Here is a 20,023-nt window from a genome sequence, read left to right as displayed (position 1 = left end):
TTTAAATTTGCATACAATGTAGTTTAATTATATCCTTTCTTTTTCCCAGCTCTTTCTAGATTTATCCCCAACCCAACTTCATGTTTTTTTTTTTTTCTCCAGAGACAAATATGTTGAAGTATACTCAGAACGGAATGTATTTTATTTTCTTTTGACAAGTAAATCTTTGGTGAAAAGTTTGTGAACATATATTTAAATTGTTTATATTTAGAGATTGGGTTTCACTGACTGTCCTAGAACAGGCTGGTTTCAGAGATCTGTCTGCCTCTGCCCAAGGTGTGTGCCACCACTGCCTGGTGATCATGAAGGCTTATTCAATACTTGAAGAGGAATGAAATAATATCTTCAAATTTTTTTCTTTTTGAAAAGGTATAAGAACATTTGAATAAGAGTGTCTTTTGTCACTAGCTTGCAAGCCTAGCTAGATGCTGCAGAGATCTGTTTCACTGTTTATGGGAGCTGAGCTGTTGACTCTAAAGTGGTGGAAAGCATCACTAAGGAAGCCACACTGCCACAGCTGTAGTTTGAGAAAGCCTGCCCTTGGGGAGGATGCTGCCAGTTCAGGAGGCTCTTTGTCAAACTGTAAGGCCAGATTTGATTTGGGCGCAGTAGCTTCAGTGAGGAAAGAAGTAGCTGCTACATACCAGCTCTGAGGTAGGAGAGCTGCGTTGGTCCCAGCAGCTTTGTGAGGGGAGACAGTTTATGAGCTCCAGCCAGGGATTGGGCTCCTGAAGTGATATTAAGGATGGACTTGTTGCAGGCCCAGACTTACGTTTTGAATATTGACTGAAAATGCTTCAAGCTTCTTCAGATTATTAGGAGCACTGTCTACTAAGTTGAATTCCTTTCCTTAGATAGCTGAATTCTTTCTGAGCCAAATTAATGAAATGGGGTTTCTTATTAAGAATGAATTATTAAGTAAGTGGAGGCACTGGCTAGGAAAGCAGTTGATGCAGCTTGTTTTCAAAGCCTCGAAAGTGCTGCCACATGTGTGCATAGATCACAGGGCCTGCTTAAGTGCCAGGGTGTGGGTAGGGCATTCATTTTCTTTCGTAGAGCATTCCAGTTCACAGGATATCAGAAGTGCTGACTTGGCAGTGAAGTCCCATTTGTAACATGGTAGTTTAGGAAGTAGATTGATTTATGTGTTGAAGTAATGGGTCGAGGCGCTGTCGGTGCTTAAGAAAATGGCGAGCACATTAAATAGCAGCATTTCCAAGGAAAGAAGCACAGACATCATACAGCGGTGACCCTGTCACTCTAGGTGAGGTCGGGTATGTTTGATTAGTTGGTTCCTACATGTGGCCCACAGAGGCCTTTTATATTTCAGAGGATACTGTCTTGAGAGTCTCTCATGACCACAAGGATTAATCTTTCTGAACTCAGAAGTGAATCACTGTATCCTATTAGCTGTCTGGATTGATTCCAGTTACGCTCTTTCTTGGTGGTAACTGATGTGAGATCTGGCTGTTTCGCTCTCCTTCCTGTTGCTTTAACCTCTGATACTTTAGACTCTTTAGGGAAGATAGCACTGACCATCTCACTGCAGAAATCAAATGCACTTTCACTGATGTATTGACCTCCGCGGTTGACCCATTAACTGAGCATTTATACAGTTGAAACTCTTGTGGTCTTTTAGCCAGCAACCATAATGAGTAACATGTGGAACGTAGTCTTGGCTGATAAATGCACTAGAATCGACCAGTTCAGTGTTGAGGCTCAGTGGGCCTACACAACTAATCAACGCTTCTTACCCTGTCCATTCTGAGCACTTAAGGCTCAAACGCTTCCCTCACCTTCCTGTCTTGCATATGATTAGATGTGGTACCCTAAATCCTATTTGCTTAGTAGATATCTTCAATGTTAGATGCATACAAGATCATATGTAGTTGAAACATTGCTCAGAATTCTTTTTACTTCAAATTTGTTTTGTTTTTTTTTTCTCTTCAAAATTTTATTTTAATTTTATCTGTATGGGTGTTTTGCTTGAAAGTAAGTCTGTGCAGTACGTATATGTCTAGTGCTTGCAGAGGCCAGAGATGTCCATTTCCTGAGAACTCAAGTTACAAATAGTTGTGACCTACTATGTAGGTGCTGGGAGTTGAACCTTGGTCCTTTAAACTGTTGGTCCCCTTGGTGCTTATTTTTTCTTGCTATGCTTACTTTGCACATTAAGCTTTATTATGGCATGGGAAAAGCATGTATACAGTCCAGTGTACTTCATAGCTTTAGGCCTTCACTGTGGGCCCGGGAACATAACTTCCGTGGATGAAGGACTACTGTGACCCTAGGCACAGGCACATTGCTCCAGAGGAGCCTTGCCTTTACTAACTACTATTTCTCGCCTATTTCTGAGCTGTTACTGGTTAAGGTCTTGTCATAAAACATGGATATTGCCAAAGAATGGCTGAAATATTTTTTATGCAGATTAGATAAATTCATTTATGAAATCCTTTCATCCCTTTCTTTTTTATTTGAAAAAGTTAAGCTCTTGCTTTGTTGAGCAAACTGGTTCCAAACTCATGGACTTCTGCCTCAGCCTTTTGATGAACCAGGGCAATAGACACATGCCCAACTTATGAAATCCTTTTTAGTGTTCTGTTTCCATGACCGAGGCTGCCACATACTGATTGTTAACTACTGTTGTATTATTTATAACAAAGTGCCTGAGACAATCAGCTTTAGAAAAAGAAATGATTACATTGCCTTACAAGTTTGACAGCTTCAGTTCATGCTGTTTCGCTCGCCCTGTGACTTTTGAGCATCACGGTGTGAGTCTCTTCTTACTGTACACCACTTTAGCCCAAGCTACCACTACTTTTCTGTTGGCCCATGCACTTCTAGCATTCTGAGCCCTTCCCTTGCTTACTCACAGTCTACTTTTACTCTGTAACCAGCAGAGGCACTGGGAACTAGAGCTCTGTTTAAATCTCTCAACACTTAAGTGATGAAGGCTGAGTTCCTTCCAGTGCCAGACTGTAGACCTGGCCCTACTGTACTGCTTCCTTCATTACTCTACTCTAATGGAGGTCACAGTCTTCCTAATGTTCACTCAGTGCTGGGTTATTTTCCTCTTTAAGACTGTGAATCTAGTTTCTTTTTTAGTGAATTTTGACTTGACACTAGATGGAGTACTGAGGAAGTATATTCATTACATATAGTTACTTGATGGAAATTTTTTGTTGTTGTTGTATGAGTGAATTAAGGAAATTATTTGGAGTTTTATCTGTTCTCGGCTCTCATAATTTGCGTGTAAAGGAATGAGTAGCTTGTATTAGACTAGATGGTGGTCAGGTTTGGGCTATTCTGAAGTGCTCAGTAGAGGTTAGAGTTCCCATTTCACTTCATCATATATACCCAAAAGTCATTGTCTTAGTCAGGGTTTCTATTCTCGCACAAACATCATGACCAAGAAGCAAGTTGGGGAGGAAAGGGTTTATTCAGCTTACAATTCCATATTGCTGTTCATCACCAAGGAAGTCAGGACTGGAACTCAAGCAGGTCAGGGAGCAGGAGCTGATGCAGAGGCCATGGAGGGATGTTCTTTACTGGCTTGCTTCCCCTGGCTTGCTCAGCCTGCTTTCTTATAGAACCAAGACTAGAGATGGTCCCACCCACAAGGGGCCTTTCCCCCTTGATCACTAATTGAGAAAATGCCTTACAGTTGGATCTCATGGAGGCATTTCCTCAACTGAAGCTCCTTTCTCTGTGATAACTCCAGCTGTGTCACGTTGACACAAAACTAGCCAGTACAATTGACCCCTTGTCAACTTGACACACAAACACATCACTAGTAAGCCTCAACCCTTAGTTCTTATTCATCCCCAAGGTCTAAATAACTGTAAACATCCCACAGTCTTTACATATTCTTAAAATTTCAATCTCTTTAAAATATCCATCTCTTTTAAAATCCAAAGTCTTTTTACAATTAAAAGTCTCTTAACTGTGGGCTCCACTAAAGTAGTTTCTTCCTTCGAGAGGGAAAATATCAGGGCACAGTCACAATCAAAGCAAAAATCAATCTCCAACTGTCCAATGTCTGGGACCCAACTCATAATCCTCTGGGCTCCTCCAAGGGCTTGGGTCACTTCTCCAGCTGGGCCCTTTGTAGCACACACGCTGTCCTCTAGGTTCCAGATGCCTGTCCTCCACTGCTGCTGTTGCTGCTCTTGGTGGTCATCTCATGGTACTGGCATCTCCAAACCCCTTCAGTCCTGGGCCGTCAATTGCAACTGAGGCTGCACCTTCACCAATGGCCTTCCATGGCCTCTCACAGTGCCGAGCCTCAGCTGCTCTGCGTGACCCCTTCATGCCTTCAAAACCAGTACCACCTGGGTGACCCCTGTCCCCTCAGGTGGGTGGCAGTTGAGTGGATGCAAGGGTCTTGACACACATGGAAATCATTTCTCTCCTTCCATCATGTAGCTCTTAGGGATCAAACTCAGTAGTCAGGCTTGGCAATAAGTGTCTTTGCCTGCTAAACCATCTTGCCGGGTTGGTGATCCTTCTCCCAGACCACATCAGAATATTCCCACAGGATTCTTCAGCACCTTCCAACTGTACTGAGTAATCTAGTTGTGAGATAATTGATCCTGTATGAATCGTTAAATGACTGCCTTTGCAGATGTTTTGAATAAACCTGAAACCTCTGGTTTATCTTTTGCTAGGCTCTTGCAGCCAATGCTGGAACAGGTTTCGCTGTTGCTGAGCCTCAGATTGCGATGTTCTGTGGGAAGCTGAATATGCATGTGAACATTCAGACTGGCAAATGGGAGCCTGACCCAACAGGCACCAAGAGCTGCCTTGGAACAAAGGAGGAGGTTCTTCAGTACTGCCAGGAGGTAAGAGTGTTGCCAGAACGTTCCCCTTCTCTCCCCTTTTCTGTGTCAGTGTTGCATGTGTTCCCCGAGACCCAAGCACTAAGAACTGGAGCTCTAGCCCCTTTTGTTTCTAAGTGTGTGTGGTATGATTTAGTATTGCAGAGGTTTTGCTTCTTGATACCCAGTGAGATTTGTTTTGGGTTGAAAGCCTGCTGCATTTATCTTACATGTACATTCCATTTTAAAATATAATCTATGGGAGGAATCAGAAATATAAACCATCAAAAGAAAACCAGCCTTTGTCTTAGCTGCTTGCACTGGAACTAGAGGGAGGGAGCAGGTGCAGCCTCCACATGCAGAACAATGATGGTGAGTTTGTGGATCTGTATATACTGCAGAAATGCACAACCACATCATTGGGACCCCATGACCATCAAGATGAATACAGCTGAGGTTGACAAGGTCGCAGGCAGGTTCAATGACCAGTTTAAAACCTATGCTGTCACAAGATAGGCAAGTCAGACGATTCTGTTCTCCAGCTGGCTAAGGCTGCTGCTGCTGCTGCTGATGTCTCAAGAAACTTTGGAGGAAATTCAATAATATCTGTTATAAAAGTGAGAAACAAAAAACAAGTAGTAGCTCAGGATATTTTTATTTTGTTGTTAGATCATGGATTAGTGTAGTAGAACTTGAGGTTGATGTAGCATATGGGTGGTCTCGGAGGCACTTCTCCATTTGCAGGTAGGCTTATCGTGTGGATTTTGTTGTTGTTCTTAAACAGATATATCCAGAGCTGCAGATCACAAATGTGATGGAAGCAAACCAGCCAGTCAGTATTGATAGTTGGTGCCGAAGGGACAAAAGGCAGTGCAAGAGTCACATTGTTATACCATTCAAGTGTCTTGGTAAGTGCTTTTGTTTGCCCCCTCCCCCTCCCTTGAGCACTGTGCTGGGACCCTAGTAAAGTATCTGCATCTGATCAAGTCAGTGGAGGATCTTTCCCTAGGAGTTCTTGTGGCTTCCTTGTGTTGGTGGTAGACTTCATCTCTGAGGTTGACTGCCTCTCCCATGTGAACCTCTTTTTGCCTCTGGAGAATGGGCCTTTCACGGGACACCAGACAGAAAGAAGCGTCACCTACAAAGCAGGACAGATTTGCCCTTAGCATTAACCATTTGAAATCAGTGGTAAGAAAGACAGAGGAAAACTGTCCTCTGTTCCTGCAATTTACCGTGTTCACAATTGCACTGTGAGTCCCATCAGGCAGTGGGTAGTTCTCTGGAGAGGGAACATGACTCATAGCATGTGGCCAGGTGCCAGGGCCAGATGCCATGTGGACCCGCCATTCTCCAGGGCTAGGGCTTTACCCAAGTGGTGTCATTCAGTCACTGGGGCGATAACCTTTAGTGCCAGCTTGAACAAAGCTGTGGGTGAGTGTGTTCCTCAGAAGTAGGGTTGTTAGTGAATGCAGTCTTTTTAACTCTTTGTTGCCTGACATGTGAATGGTTAACTCACAGAACTATCAATAGTCTGGGTGATTCAAGAACAGATTGGGTCTCAGATGCTAGTAAGGCTGAAACAGTTGGCCTTGGTTCAGTCATATTAACACAGGTAAGGCACCAGCACTGACACCTGAGGAGATCTTTAGATCTAATATGAGCCATCTGTTAAATGTATTCCTCTGCCTCACTCCGTTACAACTTTCCCTTAAAATGCAGACAGCAGCAAAATGGAGTGTGTTGCTTTTATTAGGCTCACATGTAGCGAGAAAGTATTGCCAAGAGGAAGAAATAGACCCAAGGAGTCAGAGCATGCAGCAGCTCTTGTGTTGCTGTACAGCATTCCTCAGCAGGAAGGAGGGACAGTGTGTGTGTGTACGCTTAGCCATCTCCTTTAAATGTGCTGTGTAGTCTGGAGTACGCTAAAATATTTTTATGATATTGTTTAAGGATGGTCTTCCCTTCCGTTAGGTTCTGAGAAATCTACTTGTAAAATTCTCAAAGTGTAACTGAAACACCATTCTGAGTGTATATGTTTCCAGCTTCAGATTTTATTTTTATCTTTTTTAATTTTTTTGAGCCTTGAAGCTGTAACTGTAGCCTTGGCTGTCCTGGAACTGTCTGTGTAGACCAGCTTGGCCTAGAACTCAAGAGATCCACCGTCCTCACAAGCGGGGGTTAAATGCTTGTGACAGCACTGCCCAGCTTAGTTTGATTGTTCTTGAGTCTTTCAGCAACCTTCTGTCTTCATCACTGTGTTCTTAATGGTTTCTGTGATTAGAAAGTAAGTCTCATGAACACTGCCAGAGGTGAGATGACAGTGGTAGCCTGCGTGTGACCCGAGTGCACTGTGGAGCTTGGTTATCCAGTGCCCAGCATGTACTAAGGTAATAGGCCCTGATAGTAAGCTACTGTTGGACCTAGCTCCTTATCTTTAAAAGCTGTGTTGGTTTAGTGGTTTGATAAAACAAGCAAAGAAGCAAAGCAATCCAGACCCCCCAGGGTACTGAGAATCAGAAACTGTGAACTTCTGGCTTACACCTCCTTCCATCAGATTGCTGCTTCTCTTCACATTTTGTGTGGACTGTGACTGCAACCTTCGTGCATGTTTCTCAGTCATGTTCGTTCGCAGTGTGTTGCCTTCAGTGATATAAGATGATCAAATTATGTCCTAGCATAGAATTCTATGGTTTCTATTCCTTATCCAGGAAGCTCTTTACTAAGTAAGGCTTAGAAACTCCCTGATTTGATCCTCCTTCGGGCCTGCCATCTTAACTACACTGTCTGGCTCTTGCTTTGCACTGTGCTAACATTGGACAGCTTGGGTTTGTCTGTCCTTGCTGCTTTTTTGAAAACACATCCTAGTATTGTCTGTGTGCCTGAGTGACACGGGGCAGAGAGGGCATGTGCCACATACATGTAGAAGTCAGAACAGGCTGTGAACTTGGCTCTCTCCTTCCACTTCATGTGAGATCTGGGATTGAACTTAAGTCCCTAGGCTTGTTCAGCAGCTGCCTTTACCTGTTACCATCGTGCCAGCCCTGCTTTATATGTTTTTGAGAGCAGTGTCAGAACTTATATTATTAAGAATTGTGTGATGTCAGCTTGTTACACTGCTGTTGAGAACTTGTCAGCTGGGTAAGATGTTGCCTGCAGTCATGCTGGCTGCCCAGATAGGGCCTCTGGGTGTGTTCCTTTATGTTGCTGCGACCTGTGCCTGTTTAGCATGTCTTCATCTTAAAGGAAATGTTTTCTGGTATAAAAAAGGAAATGCCCCCCTCCCCCCACACACACACACCCTACCCCACACCCCTCCTATAGTTTTTCTCTTCTGAAGTTAGCCAGGAATTAGCCTAGATACGGACATTAGTTGTAGCTTAGTTCTATCAAGGCTGTTACTGTTTCTTGGCCCACTTGTTAAACAAAGCTGTCTACCTCTTCCTCCCAAGTGCTGGGATTAAAGGCATGTGCCACCACTGCCCAGCTAGGGCAGCTCTTAAAAAGGAAGCATTGAATTGGGGCTGGCTTACAGTTTCAGAGGTGCAATCCTTTATCATCATAGCAGAAAGGATGGCAGCATACAGGCAGACATGGTGCTGAAGAAGAGCTGAGAGTTCTACGTCCAGATCTGCATGTAGCAGGAAGAAAGGGCCTGGCTTGGGCTTTTGAAACCTTAAAGTCTATCTCTAGTGGTGCACTTCCTCCACCAAGCCCACGCCTCCTAATCTTTCTTGAGTGGCACTACTCCCTAATGCCTAAGCATTCCAGTATATGAGCCTATGGGAGCCAATCTTACCTGAACCAACACAACCCCCTTGGCAAGATCAGTGACTCCCCTTTTCTTAACTGAGAGACTTGAAGGTGGCTCATAGGACCAAGGCATGAGGTCAGAACTAGTCATGGTTCTGCTTAGTTTTCTCAGAGCTAAGCTAGAAATCTTTTTAGTATATGGTGCCTGTACCTTCTCCCACACTCTCCTTTTTTTGAGACAGGATTTCTGTGTGTAGCCCTGACTATCCTGGAGCTCCCTCTGTAGACCAGGTTGGCCTCTGAACTCAAATCCTCCTGCCTCAGCCTCCAGAGTGCTGGGATTAAAGGCTAGTACCACCAAACTTGGCCTCCCTTTGTTACATTCCCTGCATCTAACTTCAGGCTAGCTTGTTTGCTCTCCCATATTCCTTACTTGCATCTTTGCCATAGAAAAGAAAGCACACATAGATCTTTATTTTCTTCTGTTTAGATCCTCTGTGGACATGTGAGTACATCAAAATCACCTGGAAAGCAAGTTAGTGAGTCCGTCCATACAAGGCTTAATCAGGATCTCTGAACAGTAATCCAGTTACACACACCCTCCCCCTCCCCCTCCCCCTCCCCCTCCCCCTCCCCCTCCCCCTCATTCTGTCTTTGTCTCTCTCTCTCTCTCAATTATGGAAAATTAATAAACATGTAAATACGCACATTGGTAATGATACTAATCTTCACACCCATGTTTCCCATCTGTGTGGCAGTCGGTGCAGGAACCCCATCACTGTATTGGAAGAAAGACAGAGTTCCTTCCATCCCTTCAAAGTTGAGACCTAAGGAGAAGAAAGCCGTGAACACCTCTGCCTTTAACCTATATTTGTAAATATTTGCTTGACTTTTCCCAGCCCCTCAGTGCCTTCCACATACACTTTGGTTGCTAAATTATTTGAAAATAACTTGGGACATTGAAACAGCTTTGCTTCTAAAAACAGGAAAAATCTACTACAGTGACTACCCTTTAAGACATTTTCCTAAATGTTAAAATAATCTTTATAGTTTCCTTTTTAATAAAGAATCACACATTATATTTAACCAGGAGAGTTTCTCAGTCTTTTAAATCTCAAATGACAATATATTTTGAGTCCAGACCTTTGTTTAATAAACTGTTCCTGGGGGGGTTGGACATACGGTCCATGCAGCAGTTAAGAATATTTGCTGCTCTTGGTAGAAGACCAGAATTAGCTTCCTAATACCCATGTCGGGGAACTCAAAACTGCCTGGAACTCTAGTTCCAGGGGGTCTGTGCTCACCTGCACCCCAGTGCATATAAATATGTGCATGCATGTACACGCACATTAAAAAAATCTTTGAAATGTAGAACTTCTCAGAATTTGGATTTGTTTTGTTAGGATTACATTTAAATTATTAGACTTGGCAGGCATGCTGTAGATGATACTGATACACTCTCAGGGCATTGCACATGTCAGCTTGTCCTGAATTGGAACGTTATCTTGGTCACTAAGTTTTGGTAGTTTCCCACTGAAAAGGTTCCTTGCTTTCTTGTGATTAATCATCCACTTAAAATTTTATCTGTATCAGTGTTTCTAGTAGTTTTGTGAAGAAAGGTTCAGCACACTGGTCATGAGGTGTGTCGCTTGAGGTGGTCATGGACAGGGATCCTGTCACATCTCCCAGAAATGTATTGCAGTAGTTCCTGTACAGGATTGTAGCCAGGAAATGTTACTGCCCAAGCCGCAGGTGGGATAGGGAGTCCTTCAGTGTCCACGCGTGCTTATGTACGCCTGGATGTGCAGCAACCTGTAAACATTCATCGGAGGATCAGAACTGAAGGCTGTGTGTGTTCACCCTGAAGGACAACCAGATTTGCTTCTGACAAGGCTTTTTGTTTCTCCCAGTGGGTGAATTTGTAAGTGATGTCCTGCTAGTTCCTGAAAACTGCCAGTTTTTCCACCAAGAGCGGATGGAGGTGTGTGAGAAGCACCAGCGCTGGCACACGCTAGTCAAGGAGGTAAGAGCTCGTGTGGAGCAGGCAGTCGCCAGCTGTCAGAAGAGGAACATTCCTTTCCACACCACCAGCCAACACCAGGGTGTTTGTCTGTCTGTCTGTCTGTCTGTCTTTCTCTCTTTCTTTCTTTTATAACTGTGTGGTTCTAGATGGCCTGGTACTTCAGGCTGACCTGGAACTCATCACAGTCCTCCAGCTTTAGCCTCCCTCATGCTGTAAGTAAGAGGGGTGTGTGACACTACCCCTAGGTAGTTCTGTGTTAAATTACAGAGACCTAGAAGGAGGCCAGAGAGAGAACTCAGTAGTTACAGGTGCTTCCTGCCCTCTCAAAGAACCCGAGTTTGGTTCCCAGCACCCACGTTGCGTGACACACAGCCACCTGTAGTTCCAGGTCCCCAGATCTCATGCTCTCTCTCACCTGGCATTCAAAGGCACCTGCATATATGTGGCAGACACATAAATAAAGATATTAAAAAGATACTTGGGAGAAGACTAGCTATCTTTTGTAAAAGGGTACAGCAGAGCAAGTCTGGTTTCTAGAGTTAAAACTGTTAGTCATGAGCTAAGAATATAAACTGGTAGCAGGGCTCCTGTGCAGCATGTTTGAAGCCTTGGGTTCAGTTTATTTCTAGCACTGTCACAAAGGGAACAGAAAATACTTAGTGGTATATCCTCCTTCACGTGGACTGATATATAGCTTATTTAAAGAACAGTTGTCTAGTATGTGCAAGTCTTGGGTTTGATTACGGAATGGGGTGGAAGGGGTTAAAGAAAGTTGAATCAAGAATCACATATGTTGTCAGCAGAGCTCCCAAGAAGGCATCCTGGCTCCTCAGTGAAGAACTAGCCCTAGGTATGCCTATGCATACAAGCACGACAGGCAGGCTTAGGTGTGCACAGGCACACAAGCTTAGTAGGCAAGCTCGGGTGCCACTTCATTTTTCTGGTAGGGAAGAACTGCCTTTCTTCCGCTGATCCTTCAGTTAGATTAGTCCTCCAGTAATTTGTCTTTAGTCAGATTATGGAATAGTTTCCATCCCAGGAGTAATGGCATTGGATAGTCTTGTCTTGTTAATTCCTGAAACTCTTTAAATTGTTTCTTAGATCTTAAGTTTTAGTTGTTTTTGTCTAAGATGAAATTATAAATTAAGAAAAACTTCAAGTTCTTACTTAAAATAATAGTATGATAACTTCTTGACAGAACAGTTAACATGTCCAGAAGAGAATGCATTACCACCTAAGATTTCTTTTGGATGAAGCTAGAGCTGGAGGGAGCTTGTGAAAATGTCCTGATGTGATCTGTGGATTTCTTGTAGGCATGTCTGACTGAGGGGCTGACCTTATATAGCTATGGCATGCTGCTGCCCTGCGGGGTAGACCAGTTCCATGGCACCGAGTATGTGTGCTGCCCTCAGACAAAGATTGTTGACTCTGACTCGACTATGTCCAAAGAAGAGGAGGAAGAGGAGGAAGAGGATGAAGAGGATGAAGAGGAAGACTATGATCTTGATAAAAGGTTAATTTGTTTAAAGTGTTAGATTCATTTTGTCTGGTTTTGTTTGATTTGGGAGGGGTGGAGGCCTTTAAATCTGTGCTTGTGAAATAGGGGTCTCACTTTGTAGCCTTAGCTGGCCTGGAACTCCTTATACAGACCAGGCTCGTCTTGGATCAGAAATCTGTCTGCCTTTGTCTCCAGAGTTCTGGGATTAGAGTTTTACGACAGAGTTTGTGGCAAGCCTGGTTTTTAGCCTTTCTGTAAAAGTGGCTGTTGGTCCCTCATTGCTAGATAAGGCCATGGGTTTCTTTTCTTTTCTTTTTTTCTAAATACAAAGAAGAATTTATTGATACTGAGTATGCTGCAAGGGATAGCGTGCTGGAAAGTCTTAGTTAGGTCTCTACTGCTGTGATAGGACAGTGACCACAACCAACCTGGGGACTTCACCTCACAGCTTCCAGTCCTTCTCGAAGGAGGGCAGGACCTGGAGGTAGGACTGAAAGACCTTGAAGGAGTGATGCCTACTGGCTTGTTCAGTTTACTTTCTCTTCTCTTCTCTTCTCTTCTCTTCTCTTCTCTTCTCTTCTCTTCTCTTCTCTTCTCTTCTCTTCTCTTCTCTTCTCTTCTCTTCTCTTCTCTCTCTCTCTCTCTCTCCTCTCTCTCTATTTCTTAATATAGAATAGAGTTTATTTAGGGCATGGGGAGGGGAGTTAAGAGAATAGAAGAGGCAGAGGAAGGCAGAGAGGAGAGAGTTGGATAAGTGGAAGCTGGCCATGACCCATGTGGAAAGAGGGGGAAAGGGAATAGGGAGAGAGGGGGCACAAGGGAGCGAGAGGCAAGAGTGTAAGAACTCAGTTTGCTTTCTTATGCACCCCAAGACCGCCTGTCTAGGGTGACAGCCACCCACAGTTTACTAGGCCCTTTGAAGTCAATCATTAGGAGAATGCCTATGGGCAAGCTCTATCAAGGAGGCATTTCATCAATTGAGATTTCTCTTCCCAGAGAAAGCTTGTTGTCAGATGACAAAACCCAACCACCAGTACAGGAGTATCCCCTTGTGCTGAATTTCATCTAGCTTTATATTTTAGTCCTAATCGAATATATGAAAACCTGTGGCTTTTCTCTTTCAATCAATTTGAACCACATTGGTTTGTTGTTTGTTTTTTTTTAGTTACTCCTCCTCTTCCTCCTCTTCTTCCTCTTCCTCATTATTATTTTACATATATGAGCATTTTGTCTGCATACATGTATGTGCATTATGTGTATGCCTATGCTCTTGAGGTCTGAAGAGGGCCCAGGATCCCTTGGAGCTAGAGTTAGAAGTAGTTGTGAACCTCTATGTAAGTGTTGGGAATCGAACCCAAGTCCTCTGCAAGAGCAGTAAGAACTCTTAACAAACAAACATCCAGCGCCTAGGCCATGTTCTTTTTTACAAGTTAATGCAATTCTGTATTGACATAAAGCTGGGCTGAGGGCTTTGGTGTCCCGGTTACATGTGAGAGGAGCTTATTTCCTGTCTCTGTTTTTGTGTTTCAGAATAGGGAAGGGAGTCATGCTTTGTGCTACTAACTTTGCTTTTTGGCTTATGACCTAGTGAATTTCCTACTGAAGCAGATTTGGAAGACTTCACAGAAGCAGCTGCAGATGAGGAAGAGGAGGATGAGGAGGAAGGGGAGGAAGTGGTGGAAGACCGTGATTACTACTATGACCCCTTTAAAGGAGATGATTACAACGAGGAGAACCCAACGGAACCCAGCAGCGAGGGCACCATTTCAGACAAGGAGATTGTTCACGATGTTAAAGGTAACTCAGCATAAAGCCCTGGCTTTAAAATCCACGTTTCTTTACCTGGCGCTTGTATTGCATTCATCATTCAGCACGGGTAAGTATCAGAAGGCAAAGCAGTGTCTGCACCATTGGGAAGACAGACTCTTTAGTGTGGCAGTGGAGCTGTCAGCACGAGCAGGTGGCACATCCAGGAGAGATTCAGAGTGGAGCCAGACAGCAGGGTTTGGCGTTATAAGGATTGCGTTAGAGAATTCGCAGCAGCAGTGCTTCAGGTTCCTCCATAGCCAGCTTAAGGTGTGCTGTCCTCCCAGGATGCTTCCCACCTCAGTGCTGCTCAGGAACCAGCTCTGTAGAGCCTGGTGACTTGCTTGATTTTTCTTTCTCCGTGTGTGTTCCTGTCTATAGTCTACCCTTCTTGTCAGGCATTTCTAGTGGGTAAGATGAAATTGAAAAAAGAAGAGGCTATGATAGTTTAGAACCATTATATACTGCTGATTGTATGTTTGAAAGTGTGTCAGACCTGAAGAATTAGTAAGGACTCAGCTGGAGGAAATACTTGGCTGGTGTAGAAGCGTGCGGCTTATTTGGAGATTGTGACAGTGGAAACACTGGTCCTTTGCAGGTGCTTCAGCCCCTGCTGCAGGTACTACCATTTAAATGGCCTTTCTTCTCACATGGACTCCTTTGGTCCTAGGAGCCATCAGAACAAAGCAGGCACCTGTCTCCACTGCACAGACCACAAGTGTGAGGCTCACAAGAAGATCCTTTATGTCAGCCTGTGGTACTAATCTAGACTCAGTGCAAAACCAAAAAAATAAAGTTATCTTTCTCTCTGAATTCTTCATCCCATGGAAAGTGATTCTGTTTGCCTGTATTGGTGAGGCTAGTCAGGGCCTTCTGGGCCAGTTGTGGCTCCAGCCTTGCCCCAGCTGGCCTGGACACTGTGAAGCATTTCAAGCACTGCCTCTGCCCTGCTGACACTCTGACCATTTTCACACAGCTGTCTGCTCCCAGGAGGCCATGACGGGGCCCTGCCGGGCTGTGATGCCTCGTTGGTACTTCGACCTCTCCAAGGGAAAGTGCGTACGCTTTATATATGGCGGCTGCGGCGGCAACAGGAACAATTTTGAGTCTGAGGATTATTGTATGGCTGTGTGTAAAGCGATGAGTAAGTCCCGCCTTGTGCCGGCCCTGCACAGCAGTGCCATCCTGTCCAGCCTTCTGTCTCTCCTGGCCGTCCTTGTGACTGCATCTGTCATGTTTATGCTGACTTGGGTGTTTGCTGTCAGTCGTTTTCCCCTCATCTTTGTGCTTGCTAGACCAAGGCTTTGCTTTCTCCTGGCAGTTATAAGCTCAGTTTTTGGTGTCCTGTGCTCCCTGTGTGTCTACTGATGGTTGTTGGTGGTAGTATGTCCACTCTGGTGCTGTGGGTGGCACAACCAGGGGCTTGTTCTTTCTTGTGGGCCTTGGAGTTCATAGGCTGTGGGGGTGGGGATTAGTGTCAGCAGGGAAGGCAGCCATGCCTGCTGGTCAGCTGTTGTTGAGAGGTACCATAGAGCCATTACATGATAGCACTGAGCATGCTCAAGCATGTGCCTTGGGCCTTGCCTCTTTTTCTGTCTTTGCCCTAACCTTTTGCTGCCCCCTGTGCTACATACTACCTGTTAGGATGCCCACCGTCAAAAGCAGTGACAGCAGGAATACTTGTGGGATTCCAGAGTATTGTAACACCTTGTTTTGTGCATTCTACTGGGAAGAAATCTGTGCTCCAAACTTCTTGACTCGGCCTTGTCAGTGTTGTGGTCACATGGGTTGTGCAGGGCCTCAGGAAATGAGTGCATTTCTGTTTGTGTGTGATTTGGTTTCAGAGGAAGGGCAGTGGTTGCATTGATTGGACTTATGTTACACATAGAGAAAGTTTTTCTGTTCTCATAGGTACTGCTTCCTTTTTTAAGACTCTGTCTTGTGGTATTAATTCATGTGCCTAGGAAAATCCTCAGACCAGGAATTTTGCCTTGGTTTCTGCTCTGGAACTCATTAGAATGAGCTGCTGCCTGCCCCTGGTGTTTGCTGTAGCTTCTCATGGCTTTTTATTCCAATATCTTCACTGCTCTTCCAAAGCGGTTTAAGATTTTAGCCTAGTGTGGTGTGCTTTTATTGCTTCCATTCCCGATACACTAGGGAAGGCTATTTTTATTTAGTAGTCTTGACAAGAGAAAGAATGAGCCATTGGAACTCCCATTCATAAACAGTTTATTTAGAACAGATTTAGAGGTAAGAGTTTTTGTGATGTTTACTGCTTTTAAAAGTGGCCTAGCTAAAGAATATGAACATTGTTTTGGGCTAATGTTTAAGGAGTAGCTGAGGCCCTTTAGTCATGTCACTGAATATGGAGATACTGCCTCTGCCTAAAGCTCAGACAGTGCTTTGAAACAAGATGAAGTTTCCTGTGCACCAGGAGAGCCCTGTATCTGTACTTGCAGGGCTCTTAGCTGGAGAGCCTGGAATAGCTATGGACCAGGTTTTCTGGGATCACATGGTGTCTCTTAAGAGGTCTGAGACCTGTGAAGGCTGAGCTTGTCATGATTCTGACCCATGCGTGGGCCATAGAAGTCTCCAGAGTGGCACACCCTTCCTTTTTAGCTTCTAGGAGTGGTTAGACCTACTGTGTGCATATTCCTAGCCCAGAGAGTGAAACCATCCATTCAGCATGAAAGCCTTTATACTTCTGATGACTGTATATTGAATAGATTTGAAAATTTTCACCAAACTTTGAGTAAATACTAGGAGAATATAATTTCCTAAGAAACAAACTGTAATTTTGTTGATCTGACAGCTAGATACTGAGATCCTTTTTAAATTACAAAGAGACAAAATATCACAAAATTATAAGGCTTACTAAATAAAGGGATGCAAGGAAAATTGCATCTGATAACTTTGTGGAGTGGTTAGCTAATTTCTAGTTTGTTTGTTTAATTAGTTGCATACCTATTCTAATGGATTAAAACTATGCAAAGTAAACTTGCCTGCCCAGTCCATTGTGCAGGTAATCACTAGCCTTGGGGGCCGGAACAGCTCATGCCTAACCAGCAGTGAGGTAAGAGGCCTCTGTTTTAATGGATCTGTGTGCTGAAGGACAACTGGAAGCATCTTCAGTCAGAGTCATGAATCAAGACCACCAAGGCATATCTTCCCATCAGTAGAAGGTGTCCTCATCAAATATAGAGATTTAGTTTAACTGCCATTAGACTTTTTACCAGACAGAGGTATCAATCAGTCCTTCAGTGATGCTGAACTAGCATGGTTTGGACTTTGTCCACTCAACCTATATGCAAATAGTGTGCATTTGAACTAGTTTTCTCAAACTAAAACCCAAAGATTGCCATAAGAGAGATAGGAGCCTGTTCCTTAAAAATGGACAACACCTTTGTGTAAATGTCTCCATGAGGTCTAATTTCAATCCTGGTTTACATTACATACCATTAGGAATAAACATGGTAGCCTTATTTTAGGTTTTCAGGTTTCAAGTTCTGAAGGGAAGACTGTAGAAGCAGGTTTTTTGTTTGTTTGTTTGTTTGTTTGTCCTGCAATTAATTATAGGTAAATGCCTTATGAGTGCTGAAGATGCTAGGGCTTCGGTCTGCCAATAAATTACTGTACTAGCATGGACTGATGTGTTTAGTGAATATTATGCAAAGATTGTTCACTGCAATCTAACAATGGGGCGCTCTGTACTTTTCTTGCAAAGCCCCAAGACAAGTTGATCCATCTTGTGGGTCCTGTGCTTGCCTATTTACCTGACTGCCAGAGAGAATTCCCTCTGTGACTTTATTTCAGTTCCCCCGACTCCCCTGCCAACCAATGATGTTGATGTGTATTTTGAGACCTCAGCTGATGATAATGAGCACGCCCGCTTCCAGAAGGCTAAGGAACAGCTGGAAATTCGCCATCGAAACCGAATGGACAGGGTAAACATTACCATTCATACTGTTTGTATTGGTTTGGTTTGTAGTGCTAGGGAATAGATTCAGAACCCGGTGCACACTAGGCAAGTGCTGAAGAGAGGGACATGTTGGCTAAAATGCCACACGGTTCTGGAGAGCTACCTCCTAGGTAGATGAATCAATCTCTTTCCTTCAGCTGCTGCCTCTCATGTGATAACATTACTTTCAGTGGCATTGCAGATACTTCTGAACACTTTTTGGGCACTTGTTATTCTGTTTAAAGTCAGCTATTGCTGACTATAAATTTTTATTTTCAAAAATCCATTTTTTATCACTGTTAAAATTGAAGACTTGGTTTATAAAACTGTAAAAGTAAATTAGATGAAGTAAAACAGTTATTAATACTTTGTAATTGCAGAGGCAAGAGTCTTAAGTCTCGGGGAAGTACGTCTCTTTACTTGGAAGCACTCTAAAAGTAGGGAGATTTCCTAGTTCATCCAGGATCATGTTTAACCTAATCCAGGCTGGCCTTGCCTGGGGGCTTAGGATGTAGCTTCCTTCTAAGAGTATTTGCTTAGCATGCATAGAGCCCTGGACTGGACCCAAGCACCACATACACCAGGCTAGAGGGACACAGCTCTTATCCTGCACTGTGACAGGCAGCAGGAAAATAAAGCTTGAAGGCCATCCTTGGCTACACTGGGAGCCTGAGGCTGGGTGGACTCCATAGGACTGTCTCAGAACAGCAGTGGTAATGGAGATTGCTTGCTGGACTTGGGCTCCACCCTTATAGCTTTCACGCTGGACTTATTCTTAGGGAGGTGCTCATTATTTTATTTTCACATCATTTCTGATAGAAACAGGCATTACTCTTTAGTTTTTAAGTGAAGGGAGAATAAGCATAAAGAAAAACTTGCCTAAGGTATATACAAGAGGATCCTGGTATCAAGGGGATCTGGGAATGACTGAGGCTGGCAACTTCTGAGTAACAATCCGGACTCAGGGATCAGATGATAGGGTTTCCTTTTGCACAGTTTCCGGCATGGATTCAGCACCCAGCAGTATTTTTAGAAAATGGGGAAGTTGTTTCAGAGGGTTATTTTCTGAAGAGTGTTTTGATGTTTGTTCTAGGTAAAGAAGGAATGGGAAGAAGCAGAGCTTCAAGCCAAGAACCTCCCCAAGACAGAAAGACAGACCCTCATTCAGGTAGGGACAAAGGGTCCAGCCTGACCTGTTGAAGATACAGAGTTGAGCTCCCTGGGAATTTGAATGTAACACCTCCTTCTAGTCAGGGACTTAAATTACAAGGAAGTTGTCTCTCTCCTCCCCTTCCCCTTCCTTTCTCCTTTCCTCCCCTTTTCAATTTCACCACGAGTATTTTTTACTTGTGATAGAAAGAAACCAAACCTTCTCCCAGAGCACACCTAACTTGTACAGGAAGCAACCTTGGCTTAGCTATTGGTTAATTCTGCTTTCTTGGCAAAAGCCCCTGTCATCTTGTTCATGGACTGTAGCTTGTTTTTCAACAGTACTGGATTAAAAAGAAACTGGCAGACTCATTGACAAAGTAAAAGGCAGAAAACAAAGATCTTTAATACAAGTTTATTCCTTGCTTTGTAAAAAAAAAAAAAAAAATGTAATCTCAAAATCAGAACAACTGATTGTACACCCTTCTGTAGAAGGGAGGGGCTAGCAAGATAAATAGCAATTTATAAGACTGATTTGGGTTTTAAAAATGCATCATGTTACTCCTTTAACTTAGGAGTGGGGGCAGTTTTGGGAATTGAACAAATTTCTGGTCTAAGCATACGTTTTAAAGTAGGTATATATCAGGTTAGCTCTCTCTCTCCGAGTATCCTGGAGGATCTTGGTGTGTTTTAATTAGTCACTCAAAATCTCAGAGCTGTAATTCTTTTCTTTTCTTTCTTTTTTTTTTTTTAAGATTTTATTTATTTTATGTATATGAGTATACTGTAGCTGTCTTCAGACACACCAGAAGAGGGCATCGGATCCCATTACAGATGGTTGTGAGCCACCATGTGGTTGCTGGGAATTGAACTCAGGACCTCTGGAAGAGCAGTCAGTGCTTTTAACCTCTGAGCCATCTCTCCAGCTGAGCTTTAATTCTTACACAAGCAATCTTATCTATAGGGATATTTGACTGAGCAACCTTAAGGTGCCAGTAAGTGTGGCCAGGCAGCTCACAGAT

At 43.7% G+C, this 20,023-nt stretch overlaps 1 protein-coding gene across 4 annotated transcripts in view; it reads left to right on the top strand.

Moving 5' to 3' along the window:
* Nucleotides 1-20,023, top strand: part of Aplp2 (amyloid beta precursor like protein 2) — a 59,882-nt gene that overhangs the window by 26,785 nt on the left and 13,074 nt on the right. For 2 of the 4 annotated variants that reach the window (XM_021172339.3, XM_021172340.3), the window contains exons 2-9: nt 4,668-4,841; nt 5,602-5,725; nt 10,478-10,590; nt 11,904-12,103; nt 13,677-13,885; nt 14,871-15,038; nt 17,708-17,838; nt 18,946-19,020. In XM_021172339.3, coding sequence (XP_021027998.1) covers nt 4,668-4,841; nt 5,602-5,725; nt 10,478-10,590; nt 11,904-12,103; nt 13,677-13,885; nt 14,871-15,038; nt 17,708-17,838; nt 18,946-19,020 — 1,194 coding nt within the window. The remainder of the gene's footprint in view (nt 1-4,667; nt 4,842-5,601; nt 5,726-10,477; nt 10,591-11,903; nt 12,104-13,676; nt 13,886-14,870; nt 15,039-17,707; nt 17,839-18,945; nt 19,021-20,023) is intronic. The other 2 variants (XM_021172342.3, XM_021172341.3) reach the window with 1 other exon arrangement.

This window comes from Mus caroli, unplaced genomic scaffold, assembly GCF_978045245.1.
Source record: "Mus caroli unplaced genomic scaffold, Mus_caroli_1 scaffold_11, whole genome shotgun sequence".
NCBI lineage: Eukaryota > Metazoa > Chordata > Mammalia > Rodentia > Muridae > Mus > Mus caroli.
This window is presented reverse-complemented; position numbering and strand designations above follow the sequence as displayed.